Source organism: Hakea prostrata, chromosome 3, assembly GCF_041222555.1.
Source record: "Hakea prostrata isolate BN-2017 chromosome 3, UWA_Hpros_2, whole genome shotgun sequence".
Taxonomy (NCBI): domain Eukaryota; kingdom Viridiplantae; phylum Streptophyta; class Magnoliopsida; order Proteales; family Proteaceae; genus Hakea; species Hakea prostrata.
Genome location: NC_142602.1, coordinates 31,420,737 through 31,440,418, shown reverse-complemented (window position 1 = coordinate 31,440,418; position 19,682 = coordinate 31,420,737). Strand labels below are relative to the sequence as shown.

The window sequence follows — 19,682 nt, the reverse complement described above, 5'->3', positions numbered from 1 at the left end:
TCACTAATGCTTGGAATCGGAATCGATGCTCAAGATCCTTCCATGTCACCAGATAGCCTTAGTGCTGGGTATTTTTAGCAGGGGAAAGGAGAGGATTTGGTGGTCAACAGGAGGAATGGGTGTGGTGGTTTCCGGTGGTGATGGGTAAGTTCCGGCAAGGTCTAGGAAGAAGATCCCTCTTCACTCACCTAAGGGTTGGGTAATGATATGATAAACAAGTGTATTTTAGGAATTTATCATTGAAAGAGTATTTTGGTCATTTCATATTAGGAGTAAAACTTGGGTACTAACTAAACTATTAGTTGTGGGTGGATATAATTTTGTTTTGGATTACATGTAATTTAAGCCACTAAAAGGAGACCACTAAGTTCTGGCCCAACTTAAGTGAGACATCTGTAAAAAAATAAAATTCTTCTTTTTTCTTTTTTAATTTATTCTAGCAAAACAATAGTCATTTTTGTTTTCACATTTTCATAGTTTTTTTGGTAATCCAATCCCTTTTTCGGTATAAAGTGATTTTATTCAGAACGGGGAGAGACCAAGGAGCCATTGCTTCAAAAGTTTGAGTGATATAAGTTTAACAATACCAAACCCGTTTGAACAATGGTCGGGTCATCAATCTCGGTTGAACTGCGTTCGGGGCATCAAACCTGTTTGGAGTCAGCCTTAACACGATCGAGACCGGTATTGACCAGGTCCCAACAGTTGCACGTGGATAAGTGGCTTAACCATTATGGATTTGAATGTGATTTTGAGGATTTCGGGATACGTGATCAAGTCATAACAAGTAACTTCCATCAATGGGAGTGGGGATTGTGCCAAGATAGGTAACTGCAGAAAGAAGGTAAAAACCTTAAGATCGGATGGTCATAAAGGAAGAATGCAGAAGAATCCAACGGTCGGGAGCAAGAGGTAAAGTCTATTTAAACAAGTAGCCTACACACAGACGAGGTATTTGAATCGTTTCTCCTACAATTACATTCAATTTCTGCTTTGGAATTAGCCAGAGCTTTGTGATCAATTCCTTAAATGACTAAGCCTTCGGAGGTGGCCTCCCGACCCATGGTCGGGCCACATCTAACACTTTTTTGAGGGTTCATCCTCAAAGATCTAAGGACTGAGCACACTTTGGACTCACTAAGGATCCAGGGAACCACCGATGTGAGACATGTAATATGTAATCAATACCACTCTCCACCGATACCGTTGCAAATCGACCGATCCAGCCGATTCGGTATCAGTTACATAAACAATAATATTGGTTCGGTGGAAATTAATAGCTGCTGATAGTGCTTTGAACGTTGTTGCGCTGTTAAGGTTTCAAAAATTTTCTAATAATCTAATTAGGACATTCGTGAATAAACGTAAATTTTAGGGGTATTTTCGAGAAATCAAATTAGGTTCCTGAGTTACGTCAGTGGTGGCTCTATGACTCTATCCCCCAATCTTCGGTTAATCAAAAATTTTCACTAGTAATCAGGCTTTTAATCGCGTTTTAGTGTTTTACCCTTTAGCTTCTCCACTCAACAAAGCATCTTCTTTTTCTACTCTTTCTTCGATTATATATACACATGTTGATGAGCACATAGTCCTCAGTTTTTTTTCAACTACTGCCGATCTCTCTTCCTCTGCTTGCTTGATCTATCAGTTAGCCATGGATGAAGAATATGATGTTATCGTGCTGGGAACTGGGCTCAAAGAATGCATCCTCAGTGGCCTTCTCTCTGTTGATGGCCTCAAGGTTTCCCCTTTTATTCCATAAAATGTTTTCTTTTTTTTGGACGGGTTCTTTCCAATTTGCAGTTCTATCATTTCGAATCTCCTACTTTGTTAGTCTATATTGACGATTTTAAGTTAATTAAGAAATGGGTTTTGCGGATTTGGGGGTAATCGTTCTCCGATTCGGTTGGTTGAGTTTGTTTCATCTTTGTGTACTCAATTAGGTATAAAATACTTCAGGTAAGACATGAATCTTGCTTGTCCAAGTTACCAACCCCACTTTCACACTGTGAGAGATGGATCAGCTTCTGATTTGATTTGATTCAACGCAACTCTTTACTGTGTAGAGGGTCTGATCGTCTGATAGTTGCTGGAGTGGATCTTGTATAATTTAGTAGTTTGTGCTTTACTTTGGTATTTGATGACTGGGTTACTGATATTGAGAGTTTAAGTGGTAATTGGAATGTGGGTCACTGATAGCTTAGTACGGAGAGAGTAGTTGGTCTATCATGAGCAAACCCGACTATACTATTGTGTAAGGTATCATAAGAACAACAATCTTGTCTACTTTTAATCAATCTATGCTTATAAGAAAACCTGAACGTGCTGCTTTTATTTATTTTTTCAGTAACAATAACTGTTCATTGCTGATATGTTTTGCTGTTGACATGGAAGATTTATCAAGTTAAAGGTGATTATTCCTGGATTGGCTTTTGTCCTAGAGCACAACCAACAACTGGGTTTAATCTGTATGACGTTTGAGACTCCTGGATGGGGATCAGGGAGCTGGGCATTCCTCAGCTTTTGCTGTTGAACTTTAACATTTGTTGTCGAATCCAAGGAATCTTGCTCATTTGTCTGAATAACATGATGAAGTTTAAGCTGTTTAGTTAGTAGTTTCATCAAATGAACAAATAAACCATGCAGGGGCATCTTTGGATATGTAAATGCACATGTAACATTAGTGGTTGGTTTGTATGTACAAAAATTGTGGTATGCCTAGTATCTCAAATTTGAATAATATGACGTTTTGAGAATTTATTTCATATTTTCTTCCTTGTGCCCGTAATCTAAATATGATGCTTAAGTATACTATTGTTTGTCAAAAAGGCGAGAATTTTATCTTCCTAGTAAAAATGGTCGAGAATCATGTTGCAGATTTACCTGGATCTGCAGCTTTTTATCTATTGTAGATATATTTGTTTTGTAGGGGTTCCACTAGATAGTATTAATGCTCTACTTTGTTTTGCTTTTCTTCTTATTATTTTTTGTTGGTAAAGCAACAATAAATTGAAGTTTAAACCTGTATGCCCGATCATATTTATGCACATCAGAATTTTTGTTTTTTGTGTTACTCACTTGCCTCTTACTTTTGGCATTTTTTATGTTCCAGGTCCTGCACATGGATAGGAATGACTATTATGGAGGAGAGTCAACTTCACTCAACCTCATTCAGGTTCTAATTTTGTTGTAGTGGTTTACAAAACTTCGACATGGTTCTTCAAATTGATTAAAGTTTTTAACTATCACAAAACTGTATTAACTTTCAGCTCTGGAAAAAGTTTAAGGGAAATGATAAGCCTCCAGCACATTTGGGCTCTAGCAGGGATTACAATGTGGACATGATCCCAAAGGTATTTGTTAATGGCTTTTCTCTGGATAAGCTGTGATGCTTGAATCCCAAATTCTCTGTGTTCTGTTTAATCTTTCTTCGTTCTTACTAAATTCTTGCTGAATATGGAATTTTCTATTGTCTAGTTCATGATGGCAAATGGTACTCTGGTTCGTGTCCTTATTCATACTGATGTTACAAAATACCTCTACTTTAAGGCTGTAGATGGTAGTTTTGTCTTCAACAAAGGAAAGGTATATCCTCTAAGCACTTCTTTACTGTTGGTTGACTTTGTCTGGATAAATAATTGTCGGTATTCTCTTCTGGAGTTCATTTGGCTGGTACTCACCATTGCTTCTGTCATGGCAATAGGTTCACAAGGTGCCAGCAACTGACATGGAAGCTCTTAAATCTCCTCTCATGGGTTTATTTGAAAAGCGCCGTGCTCGTAAATTCTTCATATATGTCCAAGATTATGACGAAACTGACCCTAAAACACATGAGGGGTTGGATCTTACAAGAGTGACAACTAGAGAACTTATTGCGTATGCCTTTAATTTTGGTCTCTTTCCACTTATTATTTGTTATGGTTATTGTTAGGATTATTATAGTGAAAACCTTTCCATGTCTGGAGAGAAATGCTGACTACTTGTGCCACCTGGAGAGCTGGTGGACAGGTAGATTGTCTCCGGAACAGCTTCATGTAGTGTCCATCTCCTGTAGGGCTTACCACTATTTAATTCTTCTCCTATATTCAATATTCAATGTTCCATTTTACTATTAGTATTAGTTTTTAATCTAAATTTCAAATTCTTATTTCATCAAAAGTGGCAACTCAATTTTTTTGGTGAAACCTTACCTATAAGTAGTAGGTGATGTTGATTTGTCCACAACATTCCAGTCCCTGTTGAACTAAGTGTGACTGGTATATCCATAAGAGAATTAAAATACTTCCCTTTGTGTCACCTGAGGAAATGACAATTGCATGAACTATAGAGGCAAACTTGCATTTACGGTCAGAGTATCAAGGCTAGCTGCAAAGTTTTCGTGCCATTCAATTGTGTGACCCACTGACCCACTATTAATTTTACTTTCCAATTGCGTTTTTAGCTATTAAACAGTTTCGAGAACCAACCATTTTCTACGGATCCATAAATCCAACTGACTAAAGGCTCTTGGGTTTTTCTTTCGGTAAATAATAGTTGTTAGGCCTTGGCATGCTCATGCATTCCATTTTGTTTTCTCAGAGAAACAGTATCACAAAAAAAATGTTAGGTTGAAACTTACAACACAAATGAATCATGACTTGGATAAAGTCCACTAAATTGGAATGCCAACTAAGCTCCAAGTGGCAGTTATTGATTGTCTCAAAGCTTGTTTAATGGTCTCTAGAGGAATAATCCCAAATTATATTATTATTTTGGCCCACAATAATGTTTTTTTCTTTTCTTTTTCCAATGGGGAAATGAATGCATGATTGTACTGGGAGCATGTTACTGCAATGTTAGCATTTCATGGACAACAGAGATAAACGTAAGCATTGGATGCTCTCTAGTTGCCATGTTTGTTCATGAGACACTGTCAGAAGACTCAGAACTATGATTTGATTTGTCATCAGTAACATCATTTAGCTGGATTGCTGTCAGTCTAAGGTCTGGTAGTCCAATTCCCATTCTACCAGGTTGAGTAGTTCGATGCATGGCTGTCAAGCTGTTGCCTAGGTGTTCAGGAGTCTTGGGTGCCTAGTTGAGCGCCTTGGACCCCTTGGTAGCATCACCTTGTCTTGAGGGCCCCTCATAACACCTTGGGTTGCCTAGATGCTGTGGCAATTATGGTTAATGCAATGGTATTCTCTGAGATTGAGTCTATTCATTATAAAGGATGCTACTAAAGGTACATGAAGTGTCTCTAGGTTATTGGTTAAGAGTTGGTGCATTATGTGGTCAAATCTCTCGAGAATAATGCTTTCTGTAACAATAGTGAAATATGGCATTTAACCTCACACTTTCACTAGCTGGTTCAAATGACCCAAACGGTTGGGTTGTTTGGATTAGATTGTCCACCAAATATATCAATGGCCTTCTAAAGGCCAGTGATGCTTGCGTAATGTGTACCAATGATATCTGATTGTTAGTATTCTGAGCAGTTTGCAACCCAGTTCAATTGTCAATAAAAACACAGCAAATCCTTCAGATAGCAGTTTGATCTCATTATTGATTTCCCTCCTCCTCGCCACAGAAAATATGGTCTTGATGACAACACTGTGGACTTCATTGGTCATTCATTGGCACTTCATACGAATGACCGCTACCTGGACCAGCCTGCTCTAGACACTGTCAAGAGAATGAAGGTAACACGATGTCCACAGCCCATTGTTATATATTTATATATATGCTTATGATGTTTCCATCTATGTTGCCATGTCATTACATGACATATGTTTAATTTTTTCTAGCTCTACGCGGAATCACTTGCACGTTTTCAAGGAGGATCACCATACATTTATCCCTTATATGGCTTAGGGGAGCTTCCACAGGTTGGTCTGCTCTATTTACTCTTCACAACCTGATACAAATGTTTATTAACCTGAATTCTACTGTTGATTTGTTTCTTCTAGGCATTTGCAAGACTTAGTGCAGTTTATGGTGGAACTTACATGCTGAACAAACCTGAGTGCAAGGTACATTCTTTATAAGGTTTAATATCTTGTTTGTTCATGGTTGGGTGCCTTTCTTATGATTCTAGACTTGATCTCTTGATACCTTGTTTTGGTTTCTTCATTGGATTTCATAAATGAGGTTCCTTTTCAAATGTCAGGTGGAGTTTGATGAAGAAGGAAAAGCTTGTGGTGTCACTTCAGAAGGGGAAACTGCAAGATGCAAGAAAGTCGTTTGTGATCCTTCCTACTTGCCCAACAAGGTAATGTTTTTTGGTTTATACTTTCTGGAAAAGCAGATGTGCTTTGACAAGAGCAAAGATAATGTGAGGCTTCAAACATGAAGGGATGATATGGAGTCAAAACCCAAAACCAGGAGATACTAGGTTATTTTATTTTATTTTTTAGAATTTTAGAATTTTATTTTAATTATTTTAATTATTATTATCATTTTAAAAATTTCTAAGGTTCCATTCTCACTGAAGAAAGTGAAACCAAGAAGATGTGTGAGTAATAAAATTAGGGTGATTTAAACATAAAGATCGTTTGAGACTGTGTTATTTAAACATTCTGTCTGAAGTTTAGAAAGAAAATTCTATAAGACAGCCATAAGAACAGTGATGTTATATGAAGCTGAGTGTTTGGTGACCAATAAACGAGACACGTCAACAGAATAATTGTAGCAGAAATGAGGATTTTAAGGTGGATGAGTGATAACTTGATGATGTAACCCTAGATTCTGGGGCCAGTAAGAGAACCTTTTCTATAAAGCAGCAGGTCATTTGGGCTAGAACACTTGCTGTTCAGTTCTGCATTTCAAAGGATAGCAGCAATGTAGGGCTTGTCACCCCGCTGTTCAGGTCTCAAATTCAAGGACAGCAACTAAATTTCATTCTGTGCTTATAGTTAGGTCAATTAGGGCTTTGCTTCTTGCTGCCCAGTCTGAATCTCAATTAACACTAGCTAAATCACACCCAAAATACTCTGAAAACCCAGCGGCTAGGGTTGGGTTTGACTTCCAAGCCTTGGGTATTGAAAGGAGGGGTTTAGGGTTCAGCCAGAGAGAAAAATCAATGAATTTAACTCTGTTTCTGTATTGTTGTAGTTTCAGAATAAATCCACAAGTGTTAAAATAAGACTCCCAGTTGGTTTAGCCGTCTAGGACTTTTGGGTTGTTGGATAAGGTTAGGCTTGTCAGGGTCAGGGAAAGGTAGAATGAGTGTTGGAGAGGCTAATATTACCCAAGGGAGTTTGGATATTGGATGGGTGGATGATGAGATAATGGAAGTCTAATGGAGTTAGGGTTTTAAGAGGCTAGGAGAAGAAGATGAATTGCAAAAATTTCAGACCTAATGGAGGAAGGTTTAATGATGAAACTAAAAGTAGGAAAGAGGTTGAAGGAGAGGTGCAATCCTATAGGGGGAAGGAGGGAGTCAATGGGAAGTTTGGAATCTAGGGCTTTAGGTGGGAAACTGTGGTGCTACAAGATGGAGGGAGAGGGGATAAGTTGCGCAGGAGTAGGAGGTGGACTTAGTCGATGGGGAAGATGATCCTTCAAACAGTTTCTGAATGATGATGAATTCTGACTGCCCCCAAGCTTGAAGAAGATCATGAAGAACTTGAATTTGCAGAATTTTGAAGAAAACTGGTAACCCTCAAAAGCCCAAGTCGTGGGCTTTGTTCCCATGACTCGAAGTCTGATTTTCTATTCAATATTCAGAACTGATTTGTTACAATGAGATGGGGGCTATTTATATTGAAGGCACCCAACTAAAACTCAATTGGGGGATCCTATTTAGATTAGGATTTCCTTTACAACTCAACAACTATAAAAACATCTAGAAAATGAGTCTTTTAAGGAGTTCTGAACAAAGACAACTTCTAAAATAAAATAACTAACTACCAGAAGGAATCTTATATTCTTACTTGAAAATTAGTATCCAGCTAGGACTCCTAGTCAGATCAGGCTCTACCCACTATTCCAAATAGTAGATCTAGGATCCTAAAATTATTCTGGGCTTAACTGGACCCTTTTGAGGCCCAAAGGAGGTGGGGAACCTACAAAATTGGCCTCCTGAAGGTTCGGCCAGCCTTTTGGTGCACCACTAGGACCCCATTTTGGGTCCGAATTTTCAGGCACCCCATGCCCTCCAATCCTGGTTACATCACTAGATGGGGTAAAATAAGAAATAAGTAGGCTAGAGGTGATATAATGGTGTAGTGATGTGAACTGGATCCAGGACCACCCAAAGAAGGCCCAAAGAGGTTGCCTGTGGCCCTGTACCCTGTAGCCCTGCCAGCGACCCAGGATAATTCAGCCAGCTTAGGGGCATTTTGGTGCCCTTGGTCCAACCCAACTTGACCTAAGAAGAACCAGAATTTTATTTGGATTAGTCTGAAATCTTATTTTGTTATTTGAATTAGACCTTGTGAAGATATGAAAGAGTCCTAGTCTAAGGATTTGGGAGTATCCTTCTTTAGTAGTTGTCCAAAACCTTCTGGGAGCTAGTCCTACTCTTGTTTGTAATTTGAATAATCTTCGGAGTAGTTAAGCAAGAGTCCTTAGTAGAATGAGAATCCCAAGTAAAGTATAAGTTCTTCTTTGTTGGAGTCCTATCTTAAAAGGGATTCCTTTTTAAATTAGAAGTTCTTATATGTTTGCACATTTATTTAGTTAAGAGTCCCTGTTTGTTTTGCTTTCCAATTTGAGTCCAAGTAGAAGTTCTAGTTTGATTTGCTTTCTATTGTTGAGTCCTAGTATGAATCCTTCATGTAAGACTATAAATATAGTCCTTTGCTTGTAAAGAAGGCAGTTTTGATTATTGAATAATCATTGTTTGAAGGAGAGTTCAAGTGGAGTTGTGGGTTTCCAAGGGAGGAAACCTTTGGCAGCTTTGGGCATAATAATTTTCTGCAATTTTTTAATTCAATTTCCAGCAACAAATAAACAACCCCCATCCCCTGCCTTTATCCTTCCCCTTCCCTCTCCCTATTGCAGCCACAAATCCCCCTCCCTTCTCTCTGCTTCAGCCTTATTCAGTTATTCTCTCTTTGCCCAACCCTAATTCCCTTGTCTTCTAACCCACTCCTCCAAATCCCAGCCCCTTCAAGAAACCTCATCTCTTCCCCTCCCTAGCTTTCGGCCCTAACCCTTGCCCTCCCCCCCCCCCCCCCCCCCCCCACCAAAAAAAAAAAAAAAAGGGAAAGAAAAGAAAGAAAGAACAACCCTAGAAAGACTGAATCCCTTCTTCTTTCACCTAAACCCTAATCCCCATATCCTTTTTTATTTTCTTGATTTTTTCTGGACTTTGGATTTTCTAAAGACATAAAATTCTAGGTCAGACCTACGGCAACCTAATTGTTGGATTTATTCCAAACTTTAGGAACCTATTCGCTCAACCCTAGTGACCTTGCCTCCCAATTTCAGCCCTATCAGATCAACCAAACCCTAGTCTAAGCCTGAATTCCTTTGCTGCCCTAATTCCCCAAAGCCCTAAAAACCTTAACCTTTCTTACATCGAGATCTCTCAAACCCTTCACCCAAATCCAATTCCTTTTAGGATCATCTTCCTTCCTTATCCCTTGTACTCGATCCCATTTAGGAACCCCAACTTGTCCTAGAAACCCTAATTCCAAAAACGTTAATTTTCCTAAACCCTAGACTTGGAGTTCAATTCTGAATTTTAAATTGTTTAGGTTTGAACCTTAAAAATCCAGCTGCCTAACTCTAGCCGAACCCTGTTCTTTCTTCTCCTAAACCCTAAGACCATTCAATACAGTCCTATACCATATCCGCAGGGTTTTAAGGAACCCTAATTGTACTGTTGATTCAATTGCATGATCCTGAATATTGGCCCACGATTTGGGGTTATGTCAAATAGGCTGCAGGTTGATGTAGATTCGTTGGAGGTGGTTTGGGCATGATCTCTAGTGTCTTTTGAATGCACTGGTGACACAGAGCAGTAGTTTGAAGATTAGAGGAGTTAAAAGAAATAGGGTAGGCCAAAGATTTCCTAGTAAGAAGTAACAACGAGATATGTGAGGGTTGGGTGGAAAACCGGATTATATAGTCCCTACTGGTAGGTTGCAGACTAAAGGAATTAAAAGAATTGGAGTAGAACTAGGATTAGGTATCTAGCATGGCCTCAAATAGAGCTGATTGGAAGGCAAGGATCCCATTTAGCCAATCCCTTTTAGTTGTGAAAAAGGCTGGTTCTTGTTATAGAGTAAGACAGATTACATGGGGGGAGTAGTGATAAAGTATATGGATCAGCTCACTCTTGAGTAATAGCACACATGATTGAATTGTGAAATGTGATTTATGTAATTCCCATTTAGTTGGGACGGGCCTAGTCCAAAGATTTAATAAAGTACTCAGTTAAAAGATAAAATGGGGACATCGGTGTAGATTCTACTCTGCATTGTTCTTGATGTCTTTTTTCTTTTCCAATTAGAGACAGAACCTAGAAACCTGTGTGTAACAGACTTTCAATGGTGAAGCAGGTTAGGAAGGTCGGAAAAGTTGCAAGGGCTATTTGTATTATGAGCCATCCCATCCCAAACACAAATGATTCTCATTCAGTCCAGGTCATTTTGCCACAGAAGCAACTGGGTCGCAGATCAGACATGTAAGTTATTTTGCAACTTTCCCAGCAAGAATTGGATATTCATGTCCACAATTTGTGTTGCTGGAATATTGAAGTCTTACTTTTTTGATGTTGTATCTTTGAATATTTCAAATTCATATGTTTGCATGATTGTTCATTTGTGGTTTTGACTGGATTCTGCTTTATGCCTTTATTACTATACTAATTCTTGACTTTGTCAGCTGGTCTTGTTTACATGCGTATTTTAGAGTGGTGGAATAGGAACAATTTGTATTGACTCATCCTATAATGCCTAGTTATCATTGGAATTTTCATTTGAGACCTCTATTGGGGGGGGCGCTTTCTCTGCTTTTGTATAAGCAGAATAGTACTTGCAACTTCCTTCCTTGCTAAAGGGTTTTTCATGTAGCCATTCAATGCTACACCTTTTTCTTTCTTTGTGTGGAGTAATACCCACTAATAGCCTCCTTTTTTAGTGCTTTTGATGCTATTGTTTTTAATATGTTGTTGTGGATTGGTATTGACCGTTTCAGTATCTATTGCACTATATTGGCCGTATTGATTTGTATCAATACTCATTTGGAACCTAAACATACATACCAAGTATAAGTCTGTATCATATCATATTGGTTATGTTGGTTGATGCAATGCGCTGCCAATTCAGGCATGTCATTTTCTTTTTCTTCTTTCCCCCTAAAGAAATGGATATAAGGGATATGGATCGGAATATAATGTATCAGTGTCAACTGATGTTGATACACAGCAGTCTGTATATTCTACACCACACATACATCACCGTAATTTTTTTTTTAAATTTTTTAAAGAGAAAAAAGGGATAACATTCACTTGTTTATTAGGAAAAAAAAGAAGAAGCAAAACTCTACTTCAATGCAAGAGCTTATTGGGGACGTGCTTTTATGTATGTCAGCCATATCCTGTTTTCTGTTTTGGCCCCTTGATAACACTTTGATGCACTGAATGGATGCCCTTTTTCTGATAAATGTTTCCACACTGAGTGCATGAAGATTAATGTTCTGTATCCCCTACCTACTAGACCCACTTATATATCTCGATTCTGAGAAATGGAATTATTGCATTAATTCTATCGTCTCAGCATGTCAAGTGTAACTGGTGTTTCATAGAAATTAAATCAACTTATGGCCTCTTAGACAGTGGAATGTTGATCGAATTCCTGAAAGCTTTGTTCTGATTTTAATTTGTGTTTACCTGGGGATTCAAGGGTGGTTATTCATTTGATGGTTAAGAGTGACTTGTTACATAATTGCGTCCTACTTACTATGGGGAAGTGAGACCACCTGAGACTTGGGAGTGTCAATTATATTGACCAGGCCTTTGTCATATACTGTCATTTCAGGGTTTGCTTTCCTTAAAATCAGCTGGACACTAAAAGTACAGCCCAAAATCTCACAAAATACATCATGTACCTTCAATGCATGTGAATCACTCTTTCTCATCTTAAGCAAGAAAAAGTTACTAGTGAGTAACTTAATAGAATTGTTATGACCATGATAGATGGTCCAATGCTGAATAGATGAGTATCTCCTCTAGATTGAAGGATATCCTCTTCGATAGTTGTTTGGTTCCATCTGCTAGAACTTGAAGAATTCCCAAGGGAACAAAAGAAAAATCAAGCAAAAAAAAAAAGAAAAGACAGAAAGAATCTAGGTAATAGGACAAACACAATTAGAAACCAAATAGAAGATGGTAATCGAACTTCATTTGTGGATCTGGGGTTGTGACATATGTCCACAGATTGCTAGTCAACTAAGATAGTGATTGTCAACTATTCAGTTCATTTTGCAATGTGTGAAGGGAGAGGCTAGAGTATCTCTTCTGTATAATGAACTAATGGGTAGATTTCATCATTTTCCCTGTAAGAGTGATCGACCAGTTGAATTCCATGTTTTGGAGTGTCAATTTCTTTTGATGGTTTCTGTGAATCTTTTTGAGCAGGTATCTTTTCTGCTGTTCGTATTCACACAATGTTGCCCCAAAGGGGAAATTCATCGCATTTGTTACAACAGAGGCAGAGACTGACAATCCTCAGACTGAGCTAAGGCCAGGAGTTGACCTTCTAGGCCCTGTTGATGAGATTTTCTATGACGTTTATGACCGACAAGAACCAGTCAATGAACCTTCTCTGGACAATTGTTTTATATCGACTGTGAGTGTCCTAATTGTATCTTGGTTGTTCTGTTCCATGTAATTTTTGGCTTTTGTTGACACATTTTTTAACAAGCCTCCTTCTCTGGCAGAGTTATGATGCCACAACGCACTTCGAGTCTACTGTTAAGGATGTACTTAACATGTATACCCTGATTACTGGAAAGGTAAGCAATTCAATCAAAGTTTCTATTAATTCTGATTAACGTAGTCAATGCACCTACAAATTATCATTATGGCCAGGAAATCCTGCCAAGTGTATAAGTTAATTTAGCTGTTATTCTCTCTCTCTCTCCCCCCCCCCCCGCCTTTTCTTTTCTTGCACTTAATCCCTAAGAAACAGAAGTTATCTTTCCTTGACCTCATGGGAAGTTTTTCCTTTACATTTTACCTGTCAATTTTCTGGGCCTAAATTAACCACATGATCCATATTTGGTGTCTTCCCTTGAATTTGAGGTGGACAATTTGTTTTCAATTTAGTTCCTAATTCTGTTTAGATGGATATTCAGAGCTTTGTTCTGTAACATGGTGAATTTGATTAGTCTTGAAATGAAACTTGTGAGCACCAAGACTTGAGTCATATCCCCCACAAATGGGCCTTCTGATCTATCATGTGGCAGATGATGTGGGCCATATCCCTAGAACAGACTATGTAATGTACTTTATCTGCTGGGTTACTGGCACACATTTTACCATCGGTTTTTTTTGTATCAATCTACCATTGTTTGATTCATGTTGAAGCATATACCTTTTTTTTTTTGGGTGGGGGGAGGGGGCAAGGCGAATGATTTCAATCTGCCAGCCTTTACCATGCAGGAGACTGGGGCTTATTTAATGTCTAGATAATTTGACCAATGGGGGTAATTAACTACAGTGAATCCCAGATAGGTTGGAGGCTGTCGAATCCAAGGTTTTTTTTTCTTTTGTTATGGTGGGGGGGGTGCTTCCCTTTTTTTTTTTCTTTGGGGGGGGGGGGGGGGTTTGCTGATGCTGGCTCATGCACTATACTGTAGGAGTCATGCCTTTGAAAGGACTCCATCTGATAATCCAACCAAGTTGTCTAACATGTGTTCGGGAATCCAGAGCAACTCTGATTGAAACAGGTTGAAGCAAGCTAACTGCATTTCCCTGTCGCAGGTACTGGATCTCAGTGTGGATTTGAGTGCTGCTAGTGCTGCTGAAGAATAGGGGAAAATATCATTCAACAGAAAGGGTGGTGCTTGTGCTTGGCTTTTGTATTGTTTTACAAGTTAATGTTGCTGGTCGAAATGGTCACTGAAGTGGGTTGAAATAACTGTTAAAATTTGAATTTTCCAGTTCAGATTATTTCAGACAGGAACACGTATGGGTTGATGTTGGTAATGTTAATTCATAGATCTTTGAGCATTTTCATGGTTTGTTCCTAAAGTAGGTAAGTGTACCCAGTAGCTGGAGACGATTGTTGCGAAAGATAAATAGATGACAGATTGGGGGAGCAGCAAACAGCATGTACCCTCTGCGACCAGCTCCAGGAGTTCAACCAGGCAGCAAACTGGCTGTGGCTTTGTCCATTGAAATCACATCTTTTCATTCAGCTTTACAGTGATTCGAAATGCTTCCATGTTTTTCTCTTCAGTGAGGGAATCCTCCACTTCCTGATTTTATACTAAGTGTGACTGAATGTGTTATGTCTGCAAAATGTCAATCTAATGGTTTGATAGTTGACCTCGAATTGAAAAGCCGAGGTGGATCGGTGATTATTAGATCAGTGAAGGAGCTTAGGGAAGCAACCTCCTTTAAGGTTGTGTACCAAGGGGAACCCCGGGTACAAGTGATATCTGCTAGTTGAATCCACCGCCCCAAATATTATAGAGGATTTTGCTACGTTCATGTGTCGCCCTGAATAGAAGCATGAGATCGTTTGCCCTATTAAGGTAAAGGAGAGGTAAAGGAGAAGCAAGGTTTGCATTTGAGGATCAACATGATCTTGTCCTTTTCTCACATCATGACAGAAACACCATGGCAATAGCAAATAGGTAATCTAGACACAGGGTTGTCCAGTGTAATTCCCTTTCCTCTGGCGAAATCACCAAGCTCATCATGCGAGTCTTAGTTTTGGATTTGACCCTGTTGGAACCCCGTGGTCTAAAATATCATGACCATATATCCCCATTTGATACATGGGAAGCTCAGGGGAAGAAGAAATCATATTTACTTCTCCATGTGTCTTAAGGATATTTAGGGGTTGGGAGCATTCAAAATTTATGCCGGTGCAGGTTTGTTTTGTTGGTAATATCAACACCTTTTAGTGAAGGGGTTGTGGGTTTGGATTTACTTTCTAGGCGTTGTTCCTCCTGATATTGATTCTTCTTCTACTAAATTATACTAGATTTTTTTAAAGTCGCTCAAATGCAAAACTTCTTTTTCCGATAACACCCTTGATAGATCGTAAAAGGGACGTATTTGCAGAACTCAGGAATGAGAGGGGAAAAGGCTTCTCTAGCTAGTTTTTCTTTTTAAACTTAATACTAATGCCTCATTGCTCGGGGATTTTGACAAAGGGGGAATTGGCATTGTGATCCGTAGAACTAATGGGGATCTACATTTCCATTCTATGTATGTTCTATCATGGGTAGAAATCTATTCTTCCATACCAAAGACATCCAATTGTGTGCAAAAATCAATTTGAATATCATATATTTTATTTTTTTGAAGACTGGTATTTCTATATTAGAGATATATTTACTTCTACTATAAATATGTAATGCACACCATTCAATGAACATTACAACTCAATGAAATGAGTGATTCATCTTGTCCTAATTTTTCTTCTTTGTCTTTAATATATCTCCTTGAGTTTTATAACACGTTATTAGCATGAGTAGTCTATACGATATTCAACTACGGTTTGGAGATCTACCAACTAAGAAAATAGATTTTGTTCGAAAGGTATGGTCTTTTGTCAATTTTTCTAGTTCATCCTCTTCTATCAATTCTTTGTTTATTTATTTATTCTAAAAATACCATTATGCTCCTAAGTGCTAGTGGATATTTACAATCCTTCTAATTAATTAAGGATTTTTTTGTATAGTATTGTGGCAAATATTGAAAAGCCCAGGTCCCTCAACCTAGAAGTTAGTGGAAGAAATTATCTGTTCTAATGCCTTGACATGGAAATGCAACTTCAAGGGCAAGGTCTCGCTAATGCAATTACATAAATTGAAACCTCAATTGAAAAAGATAAAGCAAATGCATTAATTTTTATTCGTCATTTGCATGTGAGTTTGTAGACTCTATATTTATCTGTTCGAGACCTTCAGACCTTGTGAAAAAGCTTGAAAGATAGGTATGATCATACCAAGACTGTTATTCTTCCTCAAGCACAGTATGACTGGTAGCATCTTGCAAGATTTTAAATCAATGTTTGATTATAATTCTGCTTTAATTGAAATTGTTTCCCAACTTGAGTTATGTGGTGTCAAGCTCATTGATGAGGAATTATTAGGGAAAACTTTCTCCACCTTTCATGCTTCTAATATAGTATTTCAACAACAATACTAGCAACGTCAATTTGCTACATGTTCTTAATTAATTTATAGGGATAATTACTGTTGTCCCCTTGTACTTTGATTTTATTACTACTTTATCCCCTCTACTTTTTAAAATTGCTAATCCAACCTTTAACTTTGTCTAAAATTACTAATGCCCCCTCCTGTTAAGCTCAGTTAGTTTACTGATGATGTGGCATCTTTATGTATTTTCAAAAACCCAAAAATAACCCTACAATTATCTCTTTACTTATTTACTCTTTTGCAAGTTATAATACTATCTTTAATTAACTATGGAGGGAAATTAACTTTAAATTAAATTTTCTTTTCTAAAAAGAAACTACCAAATAAAGAAAATACTTGATTTTTCTTCTCTAAAAAGAATTTGCCGAATAAAGGAAATATGTGATTAAATAAAACTTAAAATAGAAACTAAAATATTAGGAAATATCAAATGTAATTCAAAGTTGAAAACTGAAAATCTCCTAATATATACTAACCATTGTACAAAGTGTGTGGTCCCACCAAAGCCAAAATTTATTGTAGAATATAAGATTTTAAGGATATAATTGACATTCAATATAGTTTCTAAAAATGAGGGTAATGTCATTTTTTTAACTTCTTAATTTTAATAAAGGGCAAAATAGACATTACATATTTGATGTTAACAACCACTTAACACCGTTAGAAGTGAGGGGGGCAACAGTAATTTCATAAAGAAAGAGGTTTGATTAGTAATAAAACCAAAGTACAAGGGGGCAATAGTAATTATCCCTAATTTATATGCTCCTGATAGTTGAGCAAACCAATGAATTGTTGTCAAATAATCACCCAAGACCTAGAAAAATCATGTAGAACAACTGAATTGGATGAAAACCAGACAAAGTCACCCGATTGAACCCAAGGAGGGCTGGTCTTTTGGCCTTCTAGGTCGGCCACTAGTGGACCGCCTATGGGTGCAAAAAGATTGGTCCTCTTCTTGCTTCATTTTGACTCCTAGGTTTTAGACTTGCAATGGAACAATGATTATGCTCCGAAAGCACTCCCCTGACATCAAACAAAGTCTCCTAACATAGATCCCCAAATTGGTTAACAGACAGCTTCCCGAGAGCATTTTTGAGTTGGCGAATCAAGCATAAATGGGGGGAACAACAAAAATTACCATTCAACAGGGGGGGGGGGGGTTGGGAGACATAATAAAGATTGTCAATCAACAACCAATTTCATCAACTACCACAAGCACCACCATCAATGCCATCTACCACAATAAATACACCAACAAATTTGATGGCAAGGAAGAAATGAGGGTTTTCTTACCTCTATTTGCCTTTATCCTTGCGATTCGTGCTTCGGCACACCCAAACTTCCAGGGATTCTTTCACTCCCTGAGCTCTTCTCTTCTCCCAAGCTCTTAGCCTCCAAGAACATAAAATATTCGTTTGTGAGGCAAAAGAACAATAAAATATTGTTTAAACATCAAAAACCCAAAAATGCCATTTTCTAGGTAGGAGCGGTCAGTCAACTAAACCAACTACCTTTGGGAGACCACCCTGTTAATACAACCTAGAGGGGGGGGGTGATTAGGTTGTAACTAGTGGATTGTCCCAATTTCTCGATTTAATTGTAATTTCAAGATAAATTGAATATTTAAATGATATTATACAATCACAACACAATGATTTATAGTGGTTCGACTTTGCAAGTCTACACCCACTCCTCTCTTGGCCTCAAGAGAGTATTCCACTAGTGATTCTCTTTCATACAATGGGTGGAGATCAAACCCTTTACAATTTATGTTTACTAGGGCAAGAGCGCCCTTTACAATCTTTGTTACTAAGTAGGGCAAGAGAACCCTTTACAATGTTTGTTCTAAATAGGGCAAGAGCACCCTCTACCAATTCTAATCAACCTAAACTAGAATTGAACAATCAATACAATTTTAAGAAGTGAAGGATATTACCTAACAAGGGGAGTGACACTTTACCCTTTGTGTGAATGTGATGTAATGAATACTTCAAGAAATGCAATGCACCAACAAAAAGTCCCAATGGCCTTCAATAACTTCAAGCTTGACTCCAATGAGATTGCTTAACAACTTTGGAATGTCCTTCAAAGTTGGATGGAGTTGGAAGGCTAATGATTAATGCTAATTCAAGCTTTGAGAGTTGTGAGGGAGTAATAGTTCAATGGGCAAGGTAAAACCTCTCAAATCGGGGGTGGTTGGGCTTATAAAGAAGCCATTCAATTGCTTGGCCCAACCTCCCAACGGATATAAATTTTCAGTAAAATTTTACTCCAGACAAACATCCATCTAACAAGATGGAGCTTCGTCTAAAAAAATATCTATAGTCATTGGGCTTGAGTTAGGACCAGACGGAATGCCATCTGGCCAAACGAACATTTCATTTGGCCTACTGTGACTAGAAGGGCGTCCGTTTGCAACACAATAGCTAGTCCACTTTAGGACTTGGATTTGGCTTGGGTTTTTGGTCTTTTTGGTCAAACCTAAGCCCCATCACCTTCCTACTATGTCCTAGGTTAGTCTAGTGACATGACATGCATATAATTAGTGTGGTTACATATGCGTGTATGTGAAAGTGGCTTAAGTCCAAAATTGATCTAAATCTTGATCTTCGCATATTTTTGTGTATTAAACTTGATACTCTTTGTCAAGATTGCTTGACTTGACTTGGGCTTGAGCATCTAGTGAGTTTGATCCAATGAATTAGAATCGGTCCACTTTAGTAATGAGCTGGATAAAACATCACTTAATGTAGACATTTAGTAATTTGTGTTTGTTATCATCAAAACTAATAAATGTTGATGTGACAATGTTGACTTGACATTTCCCAACATGCCCCATATCCTCTTCATACGAAAGCGGTTTCGTTTAGGCTTTGGTTAGGAGAATCTTCTAAACATGCTTGGGTTTAATGGTAATGTTTACCTAGGCATTGAGGTCTTCTAACCTTGATTTTCGTGCATGCTAAATCTACCTTTCTAAGCAATCCGGGTTGGCTTTCTCTCTCCTTCCAAAATCATATATGGTGGTTGGATTGTTTGCAAAATAAAAGTAATTGCAAGTGCACGATATCATGTAGCTAACGGGTCAATCTTAGGGAGATATGCCACTTAGAATTTAACTTCTTAATGGTAACGCGAGAATGTAAGGATTCAAAATTGTAACTAATTAATTAAACTAAATGAGCGATCCTAACATAAACATCTAATGAATAAAAAAATCCATAAATAAAAAGCAAGAATAAAAGATGCGAACAATAAATAAATAAACAAATCAAAGTGAAGTGATTCGAGTGTTAGTTCTGGATCGAGGGAAGGGGAGTATAACTATGATGATTTTGATCATGGACCCTGTG

General features: G+C 38.0%; 1 protein-coding gene across 1 annotated transcript; it reads left to right on the top strand.

The window, feature by feature from the left end:
- Positions 1-1,505: 1,505 nt before the first annotated feature.
- On the top strand, positions 1,506-14,109 carry LOC149022074 (guanosine nucleotide diphosphate dissociation inhibitor 2). The gene is made up of 13 exons (XM_089150255.1): positions 1,506-1,741; positions 3,113-3,175; positions 3,270-3,353; positions 3,478-3,585; positions 3,704-3,876; positions 5,570-5,681; positions 5,787-5,867; positions 5,949-6,011; positions 6,149-6,250; positions 10,491-10,615; positions 12,569-12,779; positions 12,871-12,945; positions 13,916-14,109. The coding sequence occupies exons 1-13, from the start codon at positions 1,655-1,657 to the stop codon at positions 13,964-13,966; spliced, it is 1,335 nt and encodes a 444-aa protein (XP_089006381.1). The 5' UTR covers positions 1,506-1,654; the 3' UTR covers positions 13,967-14,109.
- Positions 14,110-19,682: the final 5,573 nt, after the last annotated feature.